Source organism: Bos taurus, chromosome X (assembly GCF_002263795.3).
Source record: "Bos taurus isolate L1 Dominette 01449 registration number 42190680 breed Hereford chromosome X, ARS-UCD2.0, whole genome shotgun sequence".
In the NCBI taxonomy this organism is placed as follows: Eukaryota; Metazoa; Chordata; class Mammalia; order Artiodactyla; family Bovidae; genus Bos; species Bos taurus.
This window is the reverse complement of record NC_037357.1, coordinates 78,450,607-78,472,990: the sequence shown is the minus strand read 5'-3', so window position 1 is coordinate 78,472,990 and position 22,384 is coordinate 78,450,607. Positions and strand designations below refer to the sequence as shown.

The window sequence follows — 22,384 nt, the reverse complement described above, 5'->3', positions numbered from 1 at the left end:
TGGGCAACTTGAGCATCTGTGGACTCTAGTATCTGCAGAAAATACTGCAAGCAATCCCCCTTGGATTTGAGGGACACCTGTAATAATTTCTTTTGGTAAGAGAAAAGTTTTGTACTATCAATCAGATCAGATCAGATCAGTCGCTCAGTCATGTCCGACTCTTTGAGACCCCATGAATCGCAGCACGCCAGGCCTCCCTGTCCATCACCAACTCCCGGAGTTCACTCAAGACTCATGTCCATTGAGTCAGTGATGCCATCCAGCCATCTCATCCTCTGTCGTCCCCTTCTCCTCCTGCCCCCAATCCCTCCCAGCATCAGGGTCTTTTCCAGTGAGTCAACTCTTCACATGAGGTGGCCAAAGTACTGCATTTTCAGCTTTAGCATCATTCCTTCCAAAGAAATCCCAGGGCTGATCTCCTTCAGAATGGACTGGTTGGATCTCCTTGCAGTCCAAGGGACTCTCAAGAGTCTTCTCCAACACCACAGTTCAAAAGCATCAATTCTTCGGTGCTCAGCCTTCTTCACAGTCCAACTCTCACATCCATACATGACCACTGGAAAAACCATAGCCTTGACTAGATGAACCTTTGTTGGCAAAGTAGTCTCTGCTTTTGAATATGCTATCTAGGTGGTCATAACTTTCCTTCCAAGGAGTAAGCGACTTTTAATTTCATGGCTGCAGTCACCATCTGTAGTGATTTTGGAGCCCAGAAAAATAAAGTCTGACACTGTTTCCACATCTATTTCCCATGAAATGGTGGGACCGGATGCCATGATCTTCGTTTTCTGAATGTTGAGCTTTAAGCCAACTTTTTCACTTGCCTCTTTCACTTTCATCAAGAGGCTTTTGAGTTCCTCTTCACTTTCTGCCATAAGGGTGGTGTCATCTGCATATCTGACGTTATTGATATTTCTCCCGGCAATCTTGATTCCAGTTTGTGTTTCTTCCAGCCCAGCATTTCTCATGATGTACTCTGCATAGAAGTTAAATAAGCAGGGTGACAATATACAGCCTTGACATACTCCTTTTCCTATTTGGAACCAGTCTGTTGTTTGTTCCATGTCCAGTTCTAACTGTTGCTTCCTGACCTGCATACAAATTTCTCAAGAGGCAGATCAGGTGGTCTGGTATTCCCATCTCTTGAAGAATTTTCCAGTTTATTGTGATCCACACAGTCAAAGGCTTTGGCATAGTCAATAAAGCAGAAGATAACCTATTATTTAAGCTTCAGCTCATTTTTTTCAAGATTCTATATATTTTATAATACATATAACAGTAACATGTATTACATGTCATTTACAAGTAGCTTTCATGTGTGTGTGTGTGTGTGTTAGTTGCTTAGTCATGCCCGACTCTTTGCAATCCCGTAGACCACAGCCCACCAGGCCCCTCCATCCATGGGATTCTCCAGGCAAGAACACAGGAGTGGGTTGCCATTTCCTTCTCTCCAAAAGAAACGATAGAAAGAAAGTAAATTTGCTCAGTCGTGTCCAACTCTTTGCGACCCCATGGACGGTAGCCTACCAGGCTCCTCCATCCATGGAACTTTCATGTGTGTATGTGATAAAAATATATATATATTTGTCCCTAGTTACTGGCAACATGGCTCCCCTGGAATCTATGTAGTGATTTGGCCTTTTTTATGTTAATGATATGATTGGTGGCTGAGGACCCCTCAATAGCTTCAGGATGGGGACTGGTCACCAGAAAGACTTAATTAGTGGCTTGGAACTCTTGGCCTCACTCCCTGGCCTCTAGGGAGAAGAGAGGTGCTAGAAATAGATATTTACCAATGGCCAGTGATTTAAATGATTTAAACAATCATACCTACACAATGGAACCTCTGTAAAAAAAATTCTAAATGACAGGGTTCAGAGAGCTTCAGGTTGGTGAACACATCAAGATGCTGGAAGTGTGACCATGCCCAGAGAAGACACAGAAGCTCACACACACCTCATTCTCCATACCTTGCCCCATGCATCTTTCATTTGGCTGTTCCTGAGTTATAGTTATAAAGACCAGTAATAATAGGTTTTCCTAAGTTCTATGAGCTGTTCAAACAAATTACTGAACCTGAAGAAGCAGCCATCCTCAGGAACCCTCAATTTGTAGCCAAGCTGAAGAGAAGTGTGGATAACATGGGACCCTAATACTAGTAACTGGCATCTGACGTGAGGGCAGTCTTATGGGAGTGAGTCCTTAAACCTGTGTGCAGTTTGACTCTAATCCAGGGAGTGTCAGAATTGAGTTGAATTGTAGAATACCCAGTTGGTGTCTGCAAAGAAATGGAGAACTGCTAGGTGTGGAAAAACCCCACATTTGGTGTCAGAAATGTTGTGAGTAAAAGCAGCTCAGTTATTATACTGGCTTGTCACTAGGTAACACATGGTTAACAATCCATTTCACCCCTTACTGTGTGATCTTGGGCAGGTCACAGTCTCACCAAGCCATTTCTTCAATTAAAAAATGGAAATACTACCCTTGACCTCAAAGGATTACGGTAAGGATTAAACAAGAAACCTATGTAGAGTACCTAATACACAGATGGTACTTGATAAATTCTCCAGTGATAGAGCACAAAATGCTATGCTGCACTTTTTGTTTTTAGGAGGGAACCAAACTCCTTTTCAGTCTACAACCTGAAGATATAACGTGTTAGCATGTGTCAGAACTCAGGTGGTGGTGGTGACAGATGGCCAAATGGTCTGCAAAGGGACTCCAGGGTAGGGCACCAGTGATAAAGCAGCCCAGCACCAGGTACCTTATCCCAGTCTGCCTGTAGTAAACCAACAGCCTACATGCTAGTGTATGTTAAGTGGGTCTTCGATCTGGAATACTAATAACAGAATTCTGCCTAAATGATTTTTACATGTATTTGTCAATATCAACCATCTCACTGAAAGAAACAATGAAAAATGCTTGAGAAAAGTAACTTTAATATTATTATTATCTGGATTGTGGTATACAAAATTGACATTCTCAGAGTAAAATTTAAAATGGCCAGAGTAATGTTACAAAAACTTCTCTAGAAATAACATAGTTCTATGGTTTACAGAGTATGCCTAAAAGAAAAATATAAGAATACCTGAGCAAAGAAATATTAACCTAGTGCTCAGAATACCAAAATATATCTATGAGGGAAAGCAGGAGCAGGAAAAGCAGGAAAGCAGCAGGAAAGCAGGAAAAGAGCAGGAAAGCAGTAACACAAAATTTGCAAAAAAAAGTTAGAACAAAAACTCACTTTTTGAGTTCTTTCACCTTAAGCCTGAAGGCTTCATGCTCCCAAAGAATCCAATTATGGGAACAAATTACCTCATACTCAAGTTTTGCTCTAAAATACTATAAAACAGGTTATATTCTCAAGTTTTATTAAGTTGTTTATACAAACTTAAAGTCATGAGCATGACTTCAGGATCTGAGCTTTTTATGTCAAGTGCTTTAACCAAGCAGTCTAAGGCCTCCTGTATTTTTCCACACTCTTTCAGTTCTTTTCCATGCAAGACAAGAGTGTCATAGTCATTCACAGCCTCCATTGCCTCATCCTGGGGAGAGTCAACCAACTGTCCATCAGACAAAGGCTCAGGGTCACCTGGAGAGGTCTCCTGAGCCAGAGCACCAGGCTTAGATGTACTTAACTGACTGGATTTATTTTCTGAAGACAGTGTTTCTCTGGAAGGATCTTCTTTTGTATGCTCTGGGGCTTCGTCACCACTTTCCTCTGCTCCTTCCTCCAGATGATCTTCAACAACCTTTGCTTCACTGCTATTGTCAAGTCTTTCCTCCATATCTTCCACGTGGTCTAAAACCACATTAATAAGAGACCTCCTAGAAGCCAGGGATCTTCTAGAGTTTACAGACTTATTTATACTGTCAGATATTTTAGGTGAAAAGAACCTTTCAGGTAGACTAATGTCATTTTTGGGAGTTGAGGCATCAAACTGTTTTACAGATAAAAATGGGAAGGGAGATGTGTTGAATGGGTTTGTGCTTGAAGTATCTTTAAAAGTATGTTCATCTTCATTATCTGAATCAATTCGTCTGGCTTTTCTTCTGATTTTCACATTAACAACTTCTTCTGGCTCATCATCTTCCTCAGAAAGATCCACACTGAGACATGCTTTGCTATGCACTGACTCTGCTCTGGAATTAGCTGCAGAGCCACACAAGCTATTTTCTTTCTCCACATGCTCCAAAAACTGACTGGAAAGATTTTGTCCATTGTCTGCAGAGTCTTCCAAGAAAAGATTGAAATCACATGCATACTGTCCTGAAGAGGCTAAAGGTTCCTCTTCCAATTTGGCCTCATTCGCTTGAGCATCCTGCAGTGCACTGTGGGCTGCTGTTAAGTCATCATCAGCTATTTTAATAACAGATACATTCGATTCTGGCCTTTGATATTCCTTTGTTTTGGGATTAGCAGGCGAGGGATTGCAATGATGTAAAACCTCATCATCCTCTAGTTGATCTAGATTTGGTCCAAGATCAACTCTGGCTGACTTGCTAGGTAAATAATTAAAACTTGCCAGAGGGCTCTCTTGCTCTGACTCCTGCATAAACCCCTCTTGTGATGCCTCTTTTTGTAGCGCCATCCCTGATAAAGAGTCAGGGAAAATCTCTTCTACATCTCCACACCCTTTGGGTAAAGTAGTGACAAAGTCATCATTAAGTGTAATTACACATGGGTGCCTACCATCTTGTGGGATGGTATCATTCAGCTTTATCCTGGAGAGATCTTTCTCATCCTCTTTGGGCAGATCATCAATGATTATGCTGGCCATTAGAGAACTGATTTCTTCCTGGGTGTGATAAACAGGTAGATGAGATGAAGGCTGAGGCTGTGGTTTATTTACTTTGGGACGTTTCTTCTTTGTTTGATATACAGGTTCTCTCAGCCAGATGCCCTCATTCCCCATTTTTTGTCTTTCCATTAAGAGCTCTGTATTTTGAGACTCGGATTCAACAAGGAATTGAGCTTTCTGAACCCTTTGTTGAATATAGTGAGAGTCTTCGATCACATCAAGCTCTTCTTTAACAGACAGGTCACGTGTGTACATCAAATCATGGTCTGAGATTCCAGCTATCCTCAAAGAGTGCAGGAAGGCAATATGTTCATCTAGGTTCTTATCAGATCTCCTCTGAGCAGCATGCAAAGACTGAAGCTGCAGCTGGGTTGCAGAGTTCTGAAAATCCTCAATTGTAAAGAGCTCTCTCAATTCTTGTTTACTAAAATATCGGAAAGGGTTCTTCTTATCACCAGTAGTTTGTCTTATTAATGAGTCCTTGAAAACCTGTCTTCTGTATATTTTTTCCTCTACAGTTCCACAAGTGATAAGCCTATAAACTACAACATTTTCTTTCTGTCCAATTCGGTAAACCCTATCCACAGCTTGAGCATCAGTTGCAGGATTCCAGCTAGGGTCAAAGATGACCACTCTGCTTGCTGCAGTTAGTGTTAAGCCAACACCACCTACTTGAGTGGTAAGCAGAAAAACAGAGTAATCTTTATTTTGCTGGAATAAACTAATTCTTTTTTCTCGTTCCACAAGATGAGTAATTGTTCCATCAATTCGCAATATCTTAAAGTGCCTATTCTTTAAGAGACGTTCAATGATGTTTAGAATTCGTCTTGACTGGGAAAACACCAGAGTTTGATGCCCTTCATCTCGCAGTTTCTTAAGCAGGTCCATTAGAAATAACATCTTTCCAGATTCTTCCATCAGTGTATCATCACTTATTTGATCAATATGGTCCACATCTGAGGAATCTTCCCCTTCAATTTCATCCTGAACAGAGAATTTGGCAGCTCCTAGATTCAGCAAACCACAAGCTCGTGCAGATAGCAGCCTAGGATGATCACAGAGCTTCTTTAAGACACCCAGCTCAGCCAAAGGTGAGCGTGTCTCCATTAACAACTCCTTGATATGATCTAGAGACACAAATTTCCTGTATATTTCTTCTTGTAAAGGTACAAGACGTATCCAAATAATTAAATCATTTTTCCTGGAAAGGGAAGGCATTTCACATATGGCACCAACATCTGGACTCTTTTCACTAAGCTGGACCTCTGGGTTGCTTGACTTTTTCTTCTGTACCTCTTCTTTAGTCCTCCTGAGAAAATAGGGCTTTATGATTGCCATTAAGTTTTCAGATATTTTAAATCCCAAAGCTTTTTCCCCTGGGGTAGCATCCTTCTCTCTTGCTCTAGTAATAGGATTTTCATACTCCATTTTAAAAGTTCTTAGTGTTCCTAGCAGGGACCCTTGACAAGCAAAATCAAATAGGGACCATAGTTCTTGTAAATTATTCTGGATTGGGGTTCCTGTGAGGAGGATGCGATTACTGGCAGGGATTGCACGAGCACATATTGCTGACTTGGTAGACGAGCTTTTTATTTTATGTGCTTCATCAAGGATGACATAGTCCCACAAAAACTCTTGGCCATTCAAGCTGGAAAGCTGCTGCCAATTATTGATTAACATTTGGTATGTGGTGATAATGACACCATTCCTTTGCTGAATCCGACAGAGGTTTCTGGTACGTTCATCCTTGCTAGGACCATGAAAAGTTTTGACTCTCATTCCTGGAGTCCACTTGACAAATTCTCTTAGCCATGTGCTGATGAGACTGGTTGGCATGATCAGCAGCACATGGTTCACAAGTGAAGCATCAAACATACCAGAAAGGAAAGCAATGATTTGAACAGTCTTTCCTAACCCCATATCATCTGCCAGAATGCCACCTCTCCTTCCATCCCTATACAGGCTGTACAGGAAAGCTATACCTTCCTTCTGGTACTCATATAGTTGGTTATGCAGTTCTTGATAAAGCAGCAGGCCAGAGTTGCACACATCTATGAATTCATCATCTCCATGTTCTGCCAACTCCTCCAAGGCTTCCTGTATTTTTTGGATTCTGCTCATCACCTTTTCGTTAGGAAAAATGTCCTTTGCCAAGTTGAAAAGTTTAAGTGCTTGTTCCAGATCTCCATTCTTAGTTGCTTCTTTGGCCTCCTTCACATATCTGTAAAAATAAGGTTAAAAAAAGCTATGCATACATAGAGAGAGACTGATAGATAGAAGATTAGAAAGAAAGGAAACAAATTGAACATTCAGTCTAAGAATGCTTTAGAGTCCATTTTGGAACCCAAACCATAGTTGAGCTTTCAATATCTTCAATTCAGGATGGGAAAGATTAGCACAGAAGATACCACTTAAGAAGACACAAATATCCACCAAACCCTGATAGCAACAACTTCAGGTACTAATTGTAGGAAATAACCAACCTATATTGTGGGAGCATGGAAACAAGAACATACATAAGCACTTCTCAGGCCTTATTTTTCTGGATCTCTGTGATACATTTCACGGTTGATCACTCTGCCCTTGCAAATCCCTCCCTCCACTGGATTCATATAGATTCCTCCTGGTTTCCTCCCCCATCACTGGCCATTTCCTCTCTGGGTCTTTCTCAGGTTCCTATTCTTCCTCCCCAAAGGCTCAGTCCTAGCCCTCTTCTCACTCCTTTTCCTTTCTCCTTATTGTCTCCTAGAGCTGCCACTCCCACCTATGTGTTCCTAACTCCCAAAACACTTTCTCCAACCCAAGGCTTGCCCTCAAGCTCTAGTCTAAACCCATATTCCAACTGCCTTCTGTACATCTCCACTTGAAAGTTTCACAGGCACCTCCAATTCAATTAATTCCAAACTAAACTTATTATTTCCCCTCTTAAGGCGTGTTTCTCCGTTTGTATGGTAATAAATGACAGTAACATCCACTCAGCCATACAAGCTAAAAATCTAAAGATCATCCTAGACTCCAATCCAAATGAGTGACCCTTGCCTTTTCTCTCTTTCTAACCACCTCGTCCCTTAGCCAACAGTCCCCCAAGCCCTCCTAACTTTATTTCCCAAAGATAACCTGTGTCTTGCTCTCTCATCTCTACCACTACTGTGGTCCAAGTCACCATCATCTCTGGATTGGATAACTGCAACTTCCTACTCACTGGTTTCCCTATGTCCACTCTTGGCCCCTCCAACATATTCTCTGCACAGGAGTCAGAGATACTGTCTTAAAACATAGAAGAAATTGTCCGTCCTTTGCTTAAAAGTCTTCAGTGGTTTACAGTTGACAGATTTGGAAAGGGTGCCACAACAATTCACTGAGGAAAGAGTAGTCTTTTTAAGTAAATATCCATGTGCAAAAGAATGAAATTGGTCCCCCACCTCACAACATACACAAAAATTAATTCAAAATGAATCAAAGACCTAAATATAAGTGCTGAAACCACAAAACTCTTAGAAGAAAGTTAGGTGTAATAGGTGTAACTCTGTCATGACCTTGGATTTGGCAATGGTTTCTTAGATATGGTGCCAAACACATGTGCAACCAAAGTAAAAAATAAATTGGGCTTCATAAAAGCTAAAAACATTTGTGCTACAAAGGATACCATGAAGAAAGTGAAAAGACAACCCAAGGAATGAGAGAAAATACTTGCAAATCTTGTACCTGATAAAGGATTTGTACCTAGAATATATAAAGAACTCTTACAACTCAATAACTAAAAGACAAAGAGGGACTTCCCTGGTGGTCCAGTGGTTAGGATTCAACACTTTCACTGCCATGGCCCTGGGTTCAATCCTTCATCAGGGAACTAAGATCCCGCCCAAAAAAAAAAAAAAAGACAAGTAACCCAATTAAAATGGGCAAAGTATCTGACTATTTCTCCAAGGAAGATATACAAATAGCTTACAACCACATGAAAAGATGCTCAACATTATTAGTCATTAGGGAAAATGCAAACCAAAACCACAATAACACTTCATGCCCATTAGGATGACTAGAATCAAAAAGAGAAAATACCAAGTGTTGACAGCAAAACAAAAAAGTGGAAAAACTGCAACTCTATAACACTGTTGGTAGGAATGTAAAATGGAGTCAGTGCTTCAGAAATTAGTCCATCAGTTCCTTAAAAAGTTACACATAGAGTTACCATGTAATTTAGGAATTCTACTCCCAGGTATATACCCAAGAGAAATGAAAACATTTGGTCACAGAAAATCTTGTACATGAATGTTCACAGCAGTATTATATTATTCACTAAACCAAAAGGGGAAATAACACAAATGTCCATCAAATGATGATATACCAGATAAAAAGGTGATATACCCATACAAAATATATGCAGCCATAAAAAGGAATGAAATAATGCTACAGCATGAATGAGTCTTAAAAACATTTTGCTACATGAAATAATAAGCCAGTCACTCACTGATACAGAGGACAAATTAGTGGTTACCATTGGGGAGAGGAATGGGGGTCGTGGCGGGCAACATAGGGGTAAGGGATTAAGAGGTACTAACTATCAGGTATAAAATAAGTTACAAGGGTATATTGTACAACACAGGAAATACAGCCAATATTTTCTAATAACTATATATGGAATATAAGCTTTAAAAATTGTGAATCACTGTATCATACACCTGTAACTTACATAATATTGTACATCAACTATACATAAAAAAGCCAGTCATAAAAGGGCATATATTTTATGATTCTGTTTATATGAAATGTCCAAGTTAGGCAAATTCACAGAGAAAGTATATTAGTGGTTGCCAGGGGCTGGTGGCTGGGGCATTCATGGACGAGAGGGTATGATGGCTGAAAGGTAAGGAATTTCTTTTAAGGGTGATGAAAATGTTCTAAAACTAACTGTGGTGATGGGGTGCACAACTCTGTGAACATACTAAAAATTATTAAACTGTACTCTTTTATAGTTTGAGAATGGAATGGTACCTCAACAAATCTGTTAACAACAACAACAACAAAATCTTCAGTGGCTTCCTATGGCCTAAGAATGAAGTTTAAGCTCTGTAGCCTGGCATTCCAGGCCCTGACTGATACAGCCAGGAACTGCTGATCTCTCTGCCTTAACTTCTGCCACTTCCTGCCTCAAACATTTTCTTTTAACCTCTTATGCCCATCATACTACTTTGTCCTCCAAAGCTTAGCCTCACACTACCTTCCTCTTCTGGGCTATACTCCTCTCCAAGCTGACCTCACTCATTCTTTAAGACACTGTTTCTCAATGTTCTGCACAATCTCCTGGCTGCTGCTGCTGCATCATTTCAGTCGTGTCCGACTCTGTGCGACCCCATAGATGGCAGCCCACCAGGCTCCCCCGTCCCTGGGATTCTCCAGGCAAGAACACTGGAGTGGGTTGCCATTTCCTTCTCCAATGCATGAAAGTGAAAAGTGAAAGTGAAGTTGCTCTGTTGTGTCCAACTCTTCACGACCCCATGGACTGCAGCCTACCAGGCTCCTCCACCCATGGGATTTTCCAGGCTAGAGTACTGGAGTGGGTTGCCATTGCCTTCTCCACAATCTCCTGGAAGGCTTGTTAAAACACAGATTGCTGGACCCCAACATCAGATTTTCTGATTCTGTAGTGAGGCCCAAGAATTTGTAGTTCTACAAAGTTCCCAGGTGATGCTAATGCTTCTGGTCCAGAACCCACATTTCAAGACACGTGTACCCCAATGTTCATCACAGCACTGTTTATAATAGCCAGGACATGGAAGCAACCTAGATGTCCATCAGCAGATGAATGGATAAGAAAGCTGTGGTACATATACACAATGGAGTATTACTCAGCCATTAAAAAGAATACATTTGAATCAGTTCTAATGAGGTGGATGAAACTGGAGCCTGTTATACAGAGTGAAGTAAGCCAGAAAAAAAAACACCAATACAGTATACTAACGCATATACATGGAATTTAGAAAGATGGTAATGATAACCCTGTATGCGAGACAGCAAAAGAGACAGATGTATAGAACAGTCTTTTGGACTCTGTGGGAGAGGGAGGTGGGGGATGATTTGGGAGAATGGCATTGAAACTTGTATAATATCATATAAGAAATGAATTGCCAGTCCAGGTTCGATGCAGGATACAGGAAGCTTGGGGCTGGTGCACTGGGATGACCCAGAGGGATGGTATGGGGAGGGAGGTGGGAGGGGGGTTCAGGATTGGGAACACGTGTACACCCGTGGCAGATTCATGGTGACGTATGGCAAAACCAATACAATATTGTAAAGTAATTAGCCTCTAATTAAAATAAATAAATTTAAGTTTAAAAAAAAGAAACCTGTTCCATTGCTTAACAGTTAACCATCTTAAATAGTCATATATTTAATAAACTAAAATAACCATGTTAAAAAAAAAATAAAATAAAATCAGGCCTCACCTGTGGTTCCTCTAGGATGCCTTTCATCCCTACCCTCCCCCATCAGTTGTTCTACCTCAATATTCCCCTATATGTTCATCTCTATCAGTACATTTAACACACTGTATTAAAATCACCATGAAACCATCTAGCTGTATTACAAATGTATGAAACAACCTCACTGAAGAGGGTGGAGGGAAAATGTGCTGACCTAAGTAACCTAGGAAATGAATCAAGTCTGTGAGAGTAAAACCAAAAGAAACATAAGCATGTACTCTAGAGGATACAGTTGTTTCCCATGGGGGTATGACGTAAAAGTTCTGATACTGAAATGCATGTATGCTAGAGTTGAAGCATTAAGTAAATGGATGGCAGATAGTGGGAGCCAGGTTTCTCACTGTTGGAATGGGAGTTTACAGACTGGTTAAGAGAAGGTTACAATGATCTAGGCGGTAATGGATCAGAATTAGAAACATCACTATAAACCCATGTTCAACATAAATACAGATCAGTTCAGTTCAGTCACTCAGGCGTGTCCAACTCTTTGTGACCCCACGGACTACAGCACGCCAGGCTTCCCTGTCCATCACCAACTCCCAAAGCTTGCTCAAACCCATGTCCAGGTCGGTGATGCCATCTAGATAGATAAACACAGATAGTTACACCTAAAAATATTTACAGACATGTGGATATACGTGGGTTAGTATATACACATATTTCCTTGCTCTGTCAGCTAAGAGGGCCTAGAAGCAAGGAAACCCCAGCAGTAACAAGCACATCAAGCACCCAGATCTTTACTTCTAGTACCATTTGCGAATAAAAGGACCAGGCCTCCTTGGAAAAATGGCATTCTAGGGTTATGGCAAGAAATCTATAAGATGAGCCTGGAGCATGCTGTATTGTCGGAAAGTAAGGAAGTGGTCAAATACAAACAACATCCCACAATGAAAGGAGTGTGTCAGAGACACAAGTGCCAAATGAAAGAGCTCCCAATGGTCAAAGCCAGAACAATTTGAGCAATACAATGAAGTAGTATTGGATTATAACTCAAAGTAGAAAATAAATAGTCATGAGTCCACAGATATATTAGTCCAATATAAATGAGTGAATAAGTATAGGAAATGAAGCAAATCTCCTGTGCAGAAGAATTTCAAATAATTTATACAGATACTCGACCCTCAGGAAAATGAAGCATAATTCCTAATACTTAACTATGAAGTACACGTAGTAACATCCTTCCAAAGAGTACAGTATGGAAAAGTGCAGTGTGGAAAAAAGTACCTTTAAAGTGAAGAAACTGGGAATTTCCTGGTGGGCCAGTGGTTAGGACTCCGTGCTTCCACTGCAGGGGGCACGGGTTTGATCCCTGGTCGGAGAACTAAGATCCCACAAACCATGTGGTATGGCCAAAACCAAAACAAAATTAAAGTGAAGAACCTGGCAAACAGTACCTCACCCAGGTGATTATGGTCAACATCAACAGTGATAAGTCATGTGGATAATATGTACCCTTTTTTGGTTTCCCTGATAGCTTAGTTGGTAAAGAATCCACTTGCAATGCAGGACACCCCGGTTTGATTCCTGGGTCGGGAAGATCCGCTGGAGAAGGGATAGGCTACCCACTCCAGTACTCTTGGGCTTCCCTTGTAGCTCAGCTGGTAAAGAATCTGCCTACAATGTGGGAGACCTGGGTTCGATCCCTGGGTTGGGAAGATCCCCTGGAGAAGGAAAGGGCTACCCACTCCAGTATTCTGGCCTGGAGAATTCCATGACTGTATAGTCCAAGGGGTCGCAAAGAGTCAGACACGACTGAGTGACTTACACTTTCACTTTGACATGATTTAATGAAAAGGGTAATTTACCTCTGTAGTCTCCCTGCTCCCCCACCCCAAAACCAAAAGCTGCAGTCTAAACATAAGAAAGTACACTGACAAATCCCAACTAGGGGAACAGTATACAAACTGCCTGATCAGTACTCCTCAAAATGGTCAAGGTCATCAAAAATACTGGCAAGTCTAAGAAACTGTCAGAGGCAAGAACCTAAAGAGACAGATGACAAAACGTAATGTGGTGTCCTAGACAGGATGCTGGAATACAAAAAGGATATCAGGCAAAACCGAAGGATTTAGGTTGTGCCTAAATCCAAAAACAAGTATGGATTTACTGAGTAATAATGTATCAGTACTGGTTTATTAACTGTAATTAATGTACCACACAAATGTAAGATGTTAAGAATACAGGAAACTAGGTGTCGGATATATGGGAACTCTCTGTATTATCTTTGTGATATACTTGTAAATCTAAAACTACTCTGGAATTAAAAGTTTTTTTAAAAAAAAGAAAAAAAAAGTCCATTTGTGGACTTGCCTGTTGGTGCGGTGGATAAGAATCCACCTACCAATGCAGGGTGCATGGGTTCGATCCCTCGTTCAGGAAGAGCCCATATGACATGGAGCAAATAAGCCTGAACACCACAACTACTGAAGCTGAAGCTCCAATACTTTGGTCACCTGATGCAAAGAGCTGATACATTAGAAAAGACCCTGACACGGGGAAAGATTGAGGGAGAAAGTGGAGAAGGGGACGACAGAGGATGAGATGGTTGGATGGCATCACTGACTCAATGGACATGAGTTTGAGCAAGCTGTGGGAGCTGGTGAAGGACAGGGAAGCCTGGGAGCAGAGAGGAGGTGGGGAGGGGCAGGATCGATTCATTCTCCCTAGGAGAACACAGGGAGCAATTTCCAGGCTGGGAACAACAGAGAGGGAACACATTTCCGCCCATCAACAGAATTTGGATTAAAGATTTACTGTGCATGGCCCTGCCTATCAGAACAAGACCCAGTTTCCCCCACAGTCAGTCTCTCTCATCAGGAAGATTCCATAAGCCTCTTATCCTTATCCCTCAGAGGGAAAATTGATACTGCTCAGTTGTGTCCCACTCTTTGCGACCCTGTGCACTGTAGCCTACCAGACTCCTCTGTCCATGGAATTCTCCAACAAGAATACTGGAATGGGTTGCCATTTCCTTCTCCAGGGGATCTTCCCAACCCAGGGATCGAACATGGGTCTCCCACATTGCAGGCAGACGCTTTACCCTCTGAGCCACCAGGGAAGTATCCCTCAGGGGGAAGACAGAATGAAAACCACAATCACAGAAAACTAATCAAACTGATCACATGGACCACGGCCTCGTCTAACTCAATGAAACTATGAGCCAGGCCGTGTAGGGCCACCCAAGACAGACAGGTCATGGTGGAGAGTTCTGACAAAACGTGGTCGACTGGAGAAGGGAATGGCAAAGCACTTCAGTATTCTTGCCTTCAAAACCCCATGAACAGCATGAAAAGGCAAAAAGATAGGACACTGAAAGATGAACTCCCCAGGCTGGTAGGTGCCCAATATGCTATGGAGAAGAATAGAGAAATAACTCCAGAAAGAATGAAGAGACAGAGCCAAAGTGGAAACAACACCCAGTTGTGGATGTGACTCATGATGGAAGTAAAGTCTGATGGTGTAAAGAACAATACTGCATAGGAACCTGGAATGTTAGGTCCATGAATCAAGGTAAATTGGAAGTGGTCAAACAAGAGATGGCAAGAGTGAACATCGACATTTTAGGAAACAGTGAACTAAAATGGAATGGAATGGCATTTAACTAAGATGACCATTATATCTACTACTGTAGGCAAGAATCCCTTAGGGAAATGGAATAGCCCTCATAGTCAACAAGAGTCCAAAATGCAGTACTTGGATGCACTCTCAAAAACAATGATCTCTGTTAGTTTCCAAGGCAAGCCATTCAACATCACAGTAATCCAAGTCTATACCCTGACCAGTAATGCTGAAGAAGCTGAAGTTGAATGGTTGTATGAAGAACTACAGGACCTTCTAGAACTAACACCCAAAAAAGATGTCCTTTTATCATAGGGGACTAGAATGCAAAAGTAGGAAGTCAAGAGATACCTGGCTGCTGCTGCTGCTAAGTCGCTTCAGTCGTGTCCAACTCTGTGCGACCCCATAGACGGCAGCACACAAGGCTACCCCATTCCTGGGATTCTCCAGGCAAGAACACTGGAGTGGGTTGCCATTTCTTTCTCCAGTGCATGAAAGTGAAAAGTGAAAGTGAAGTCGTTCAGTCGTGTCCGACTCTTTGCGACCCCGTGGACTTCAGCCCACCAGGCTCCTCCGTCTATGGGATTTTCCAGACAAGAGTACTGGAGTGGGGTGCCATTGCCTTCTCCCAGAGATACCTGGAGTAACAGGCAAATTTGGCCTTGGAGTACAGAATGAAGCAGGGCAAAGGATAACAGAGTTTTGCCAAGAGAAAGCACTGGTCATAGCAAACACCCTCTTCCAAGAACACAGGAGAAGACTCTACACATGGACATCACCAGATGGCCAACACCGAAATCAGATTGATTATATTCTTTGTAGCCAAAGATGGAGAAGCTCTATACAGTCAACAAAAACAAGACCAGGAGCTAACTGTGGCTCCGATCATGAGCTCCTTATTGCAAAATTCAGACTTAAATTGAAGAAAGTGGGGAAAACCACTAGACCATTCAGGTATAACTTAAATCAAATCCCTTATGATTATACAGTATAAGTGATAAATAGATTCAAGGGATTAAATCTGATAGACAGAGTGCCTGAAGAACTATGGATGGAGGTTCATGACATTGTACAGGAGGCGGTGATCAAGACCATCCCCCCAAAAAAGAGATGTAAAAAGGCAAAATGGTTGTCTGAGGAGGCCTTACAAATAGCTAAGAAAAGAAGAGAAGCTAAAGGCAAAGGAGAAAAGGAAAGATATAACCATGTGAATGCAGACTTCCAAAGAATAGCAAGGAGAGATAAGAAAGCCTTCCTCCATGATCAATGCAAAGAAACAGGAAAACAACAGAATGGGAAAGACTAGAGATCTCTTCAAGAAAATTAGAGATACCAAGGGAACATTTCATGCACAGATGGGCACAATAAAGGACAGAAATAGTATGGACCTAACAGAAGCAGAAGATATTAAGAAGAGGTACCAAGAATACACAGAAGAACTATACAAAAAAGATAATGACCCAGATAACCATGATGGTGTGATCACTCACCTAGAGTCAGACATCCTGGAATGTGAAGTCAAGTGGGCCTTAGGAAGCATCACTACACACAAAGCTAGTGGAGGTGATGGAATTCCAGTTGAGCTATTTCAAATCCTGAAAGACGATGCTGTGAAAGTGCTTCACTCAACATGCCAGGAAATTTGGAAAACTCAGCAGTGGCCACAGGACTGGAAAAGGTCCAATCCCACAGAAAGGCAATGCCAAAGAATGTTCAAACTACTGCACCATTGCACTCATCTCACATGCTAGCAAAGTAATGCTCAAAATTCTCCAAGTCAGGCTTCAACAGTACATGAACCGTGAACTTTCAAATGTTCAAGCTGGATTTAGAAAAGGCAGAGGAACCAGAGATCAAATTGCCAACATCCACTGGATCACTGAAAAAGGAAGACAGTTCCAGAAAAACATCTACTTCTGCTTTACTGACTATGCCAAAGCCTTTGACTGTGTGGATCACAACAAACTGTGGAACATTCTTCAAGAGATGGGAATACCAGAATGCCTTACCTGCCTCCTGAGAAATCTGTATGCAGGTCAAGAAGCAATTACAACTGGACATGGAAACAGAGTGGTTCCAAATTGGGAAAGGAATATGTCAAGTCTATATACTGTCCCTGTTTATTTAACTTATATGCAGAGTCCATCATGCAAAATGCCAGGCTGGATGAAGCACAAGTTGGAATCAAGATTGCTGGGAGAAATCAATAACCTCAGATATGTATATGACACCACCCTTACAGCAGAAAGTGAAGAAGAACTAAAGAGCCTCTTGATGAAAGTGAAAGAGGAGAGTGAAAAAGTTGGCTTAAAACTCAACATTTAAAAAACTATGATCATGGCATCTGGTCACACTCTTCATGGCAAATAGTTGGGGAAACAATGGAAACAGTGAGAGACTTTTTCTGGGGGTCCAAAATCACTGCAGATGGTAACTGCAGCCACGAAACTAAAAATGCTTACTCTTGGAAGAAAAGCTATGACCAACCTAGACAGCATATTAAAAAGGAGAGACATTACTTTGTCAACAAAGGTCCGTCTAGTCAAAACTATGGTTTTTCCAGCAGTCATGTATGGATGTGAGAGTGGGACTATAAAGAAAGCTGAGCACCGAAGAATTGATGCTTTTGAACTGTGGTGTTGGAGAAGACTCTTGAGAGTCCCTTGGACTGCAAGGAGATCCAACCAGTCCATCCTAAAGGAGATCAGTCCTGGGTGTTCATTGGAAGGACTGATGTCGAAGCTGAAACTCCAATAGTTTGGCCACCTGATGCGAAGAACTGACTCATTTGAAAAGACCCTGATTATGGGAAAGATTGAGGGCAGCAGAAGGGGACAACAGAGGATGAGACGGTTGGATGGCATAACCAACTCGATGGACATGAGTTTGAGCAAGCTCCGGAAGTTGGTGATGGACAGGGAGGCCTGGGGTGCCGTAGTCCATGGGGTCGCAAAGAGTCAGGCATGACTGAGTGACTGAACAACCACAACTACCGGAGCCTGTGCACTCTAGGGGCCGCGAGCTGCAACTACAGAGCCCGTGTGCCACAACTACTGAGCCAGCATGCCTAGAGCCTGCTGTGCTTCACATCAAGAGAAGCCAGAGCAATGAAAAGCCTGCACACATCAACAAAGAGTAGCCCCCACTGGCTGCAACCAGAGAAAGCCTGTATGTAACAAGGAAGACCCAGTGCAGCCAAAAATAAAAAAAAAATATTTTTAAATGGTGACTGTCTACCTAGACTTCTTACCACCAGCCCAAGACTCATACTTCTGGGTTCTTGCTACCCATCCTCTGAAACATCCACATTTGTCAACCTTCTGCCTGAACCACAACTGGAGTTTACAGTATTTGTTAGACAGCACCATTTTCTGGCTGGGTCAAACCCCTGCTGTCAGCCAAATTACCTTCCCAGTCCCTGGAACACCCTAATTAGCAGATCTAATACTGTATCTCAGTTCTTCCCCTCCACCCTGTCTGCTCCAACAATAAAGTTAGACCTAGGACAGTATTCTTTCCCTATAGTGGAACTGGAGGGAAAATGAAACCTGCTTTTTATAGCACTGGTCTGGATATCTTGTTATTTACAAGACTACAGTGTTTTCTGTAATACAGTTTGGTTTAGCACTTAACCTCCAATCCTGGGCTTGGAAGGAAAACATGTCATTTTTACTACTACTGCAATCATGTGTCCATCTATAACACACTGTATCCCTAATGATCTGGAGAACTCAGCTAATAGTTTAAGGGCTCAAATATTTTTTCCAAAATTGCTCCCCTATTCTCCTTGGGCCTGGCTAGGGAGAAACCAGGACTGCTTGGGAGCCAAGAGGACAACCAATTCAGCAGAAAAAACACCTTCTCAAGCAGAACAAGGAGAAAAAGAGTGCTAGAGTGTGGGGGGAGAGTGTCAGTTTTTATTTTCATTTACCAATTTAATAATTTTCAAAACATATTTACATATGAAGCTCTAATATGTTAAAGAACTATTCAGATGCAAAACCATCAACCCAAAAGAGATTTTAATTTCATAGCAAGGGATAATAAAACCCTTTACATTTTAATGATTATACCCCAGATTACATGCTTAGAATATGGTTCCCTTTAAGGAATGTTTTGAAGGACACATAGACTGTATGCAAACAACTGCTGGAGAAAGACACAACCATTAAACACAGCCTCTACCTGCAAAGCTACCCTTTCATTGGCAGAACTGCCCAGCTGCTAATTCCCTGGATCCTAAACCCACCTGAGTATTTTTGCCTTAAAGTAGCCACTTAAAACCATTTCTTCCCAAAAGCACTTTCTACTTCCTCAGATGCAAAAATCTGCCTCAACCACAGCCAACTAACAATCCCATCACATCTCAACAATCCCATCCCATCTTCCATCCTTCCAGTGTTTGCCTGATCCCTTGAGAAGCATTTTGTCTCCACAGAGGGAATGCCAGGCTTAGATACTGCAATGTTTTCCCACCCAGAGAAACCAATTAGCTATGGTTTCTATACCATAATTATACCCCCCCCAAAGCTAAGCCCCACTAAATACAGCAGTGTTTGCAAATCAGCAGCTGAAAAGACACAAGCTTAAACTGCAGAGACAAGCACTAGGTTTTCCTTAATCTGGAGGGCCCTCTGCAACATGCCCTATGCTGTTCTTCTGGAATTGTGACAAGATAAGGAACTAAATGCAAAGACCCTGACCCAGTAAAACTTTATTGGCGTCACATGCAAAGCAACCAGAAGTTGCTCTTTTCTAACCTGACCACCAACCACAGGGTATAGAAGCCTGGTCTTGCGAATTTTGGTCCATGTGAGTAGAATTATGGCTCTCCTTCCCACAAGAACTGTTTCCTATAACCTATAATGGAAAAAAAATATAAAAAAGAACACACACACATATATATATGAATCACTTTGCTGTGATTTGCTATTTAATAACACAACATTGTAATCAACTATACTTCAATAAAAAAAATTTTTTTTAAAGAATTCAGGGACTTCCCTGGTGATTAAGTGGTTAAGAGTCCACCTGCCAATGCAAGGGACATGGTTCAATCCCTGATCTGGATTCCACATGCCACGGAGCAACTGAGCCCATGGACCACAACTACTGAAGCCCATGCACCTAGAGCTCGAGCTCTGCAAGGAGAAGCTACTGCAGTGAGAAGCCCGCACACCATAACAACGAGTAGCTCTCTGGTCACCACACCTAGAGAAAGCCCTCGCACAGCAATGAAGACCCAGCATAGCCAAAAAAAACATCAAGAAATCAGTTCCCCTATCCTGATCCAGCCCCCTGATAAGGAGCTCCTTGACACATCTCTATATCTACAGTCCCCATGTCAAGATGCATGTGGATATATCATATACAATTGGTTAAGTCTTTTGATTCTCAGTCAGAATCAGTAAGTCATGTGTGGCTGACATAAAAATTGCAGATGACCTGAACGCCAGTACTGGAAACTGGCCCATTAAAGCCTGGATCATAGAATTAGCCTGGGAAGACGGCTGCCTTTTGGCCTTACTTCCAGGGTGATCATTTTAATCAAAGTGGAAAATAATTTATCATAATGTTAGGTAGGAAGTTAAGCAAGAGCAACAAGGGGTGACCTAGCTGAAAAGGATGCAAGCTGATCTCTAGGGCCCATTCCAGACACACCCAGAAGAGCTCAAAGATATGCTACAAAAATAAACAGACTTTTCCAACTACTGCTCATGCGCCCTAGGCACACAGTGGATACAAACTAACCACAGGGGCTTCCTCAAGTAACCTTAGGCAGCTAGGAGCCCATTCACAAGTATTTACACATATATACATCTGATTATAACAGACTGAATTATGGTAAGACATGCACAACAAAGCCTATTGTTATGTAACTTGCAACTGTCAATAGGCCTTGAGCATATGCCCATTTCCATTCCCTTTCTTGACTGGTGGTGGGTATAAGCCCTATTTTGCACAGGGCACAACCAAAAGGAGGAGACCTAAAGTATAAAAACGGGGAACCCAAGAGAGATCGTTACACTGTTTACACAGGTGTAAAGTGCTGCACTCAATATGCCAGCAAATTTAGAAAACTCAGCAGTGGTCACAGGACTGGAAAAGGTCAGTTTTCATTCCAATCCCAAAGAAAGGCAATGCCAAAGAATGCTCAAACTACCGCACAATTGCACTCATCTCACATGCTAGTAAAGTAATGCTCAAAATTCTCCAAGCCAGTTTTCAGCAGTACATGAACCGTGAACTTCCAGATGTTCAAGCTGGATTTAGAAAAGGCAGAGGAACCAGAGATCAAATTGCCAACATCCATTGAATCATTGAAAAAGCAAGAGAGTTCCAGAAAAACATCTATTTCTGCTTTACTGACTATGCCAAAGCCTTTGACTGTGTGGATCACAATAAACTGTGGAAAATTCTAAAAGAGATGGGAATACCAGACCACCTGAGCTGCTTCTTGAGAAATCTATATGCAGGTCAGGAAGCAACAGTTAGAACTGGACATGGAACAACAGACTGGTTCCTAATAGGAAAAGGAGAACGTCAAGGCTGTATATTGTCACCCTGCTTATTAACTTCTATGCAGAGTACATCATGAGAAATGCTGGGCTGGAAGAAGCATAAGCTGGAATCAAGATTGCCGGGAGAAATATCAATAACGTCAGATATGCAGATGACACCACCCTTATGGCAGAAAGTGAAGAGGAACTCAAAAGCCTCTTGATGAAAGTGAAAGAGGAGAGTGAAAAAGTTGGCTTAAAGCTCAACATTCAGAAAACGAAGATCGTGGCATCTGGTCCCATCACTTCATGGGAAATAGATGGGGAAACAGTGGAAACAGTGTCAGACTATTTTGGGGGGCTCCAAAATCACTGCAGATGGTGACTGCAGCCATGAAATTAAAATACGCTTACTCCTTAGAAGAAAAGTTATGACCAACCTAGATAGCATATTCAAAAGCAGAGACATTACTTTGCCAACAAAGGTCCGTCTAGTCAAGGCTATGGTTTTTCCAGTGGTCATGTATGGATGTGAGAGTTGGACTGTGAAGAAAGCTGAGTGCCAAAGAATTGATGCTTTTGAACTGCGGTGTTGGAGAAGACTCTTGAGAGTTCCTTGGACTGCAAGGAGATCCAACCAGTCCATTCTGAAGGAGATCAGCCCTGGGATTTCTTTGGAAGGAAAGATGCTAAAGCTGAAACTCCAGTACTTTGGCCACCTCATGCGAAGAGCTGACTCATTGGAAAAGACTCTGATGCTGGGAGGGATTGGGGGCAGGAGGAGAAGGGGACGACAGAGGATGAGATGGCCGGATGGCATCACCGACTCAATGGTCGTGAGTTTGAGTCAACTCCGGGAGATGGTGATGGACAGGGAGGCCTGGTGTGCTGCGATTCATAGGGTCGCCAAGAGTCGGACACGACTGAGTGACTGAACTGAACTGAAGCATTTCTTGGTATGTAAATTTTACTTCAAAAGAAGAAAACCCTAAAATAAAAAAAAAAAAAGAAGAAAACCCTAAAATATTGAAATCTATTTAATGGT

General features: G+C 41.9%; 1 protein-coding gene across 2 annotated transcripts in view; it reads right to left on the bottom strand.

Moving 5' to 3' along the window:
• Positions 1 to 2,922: 2,922 nt before the first annotated feature.
• ERCC6L (ERCC excision repair 6 like, spindle assembly checkpoint helicase) overlaps positions 2,923 to 22,384 on the bottom strand; it is a 29,571-nt gene continuing 10,109 nt past the window's right edge. The window contains exons 2-3 of one of the 2 annotated variants that reach the window (XM_024988308.2): positions 19,600 to 19,699; positions 2,923 to 7,023 (exon numbers count right to left, since the gene is read on the bottom strand). In XM_024988308.2, the coding sequence (XP_024844076.1) occupies positions 3,363 to 6,923 (3,561 nt within the window). In that variant the 5' untranslated portion in view covers positions 6,924 to 7,023; positions 19,600 to 19,699 and the 3' untranslated portion in view covers positions 2,923 to 3,362. 2 annotated transcript variants of the gene reach the window in all.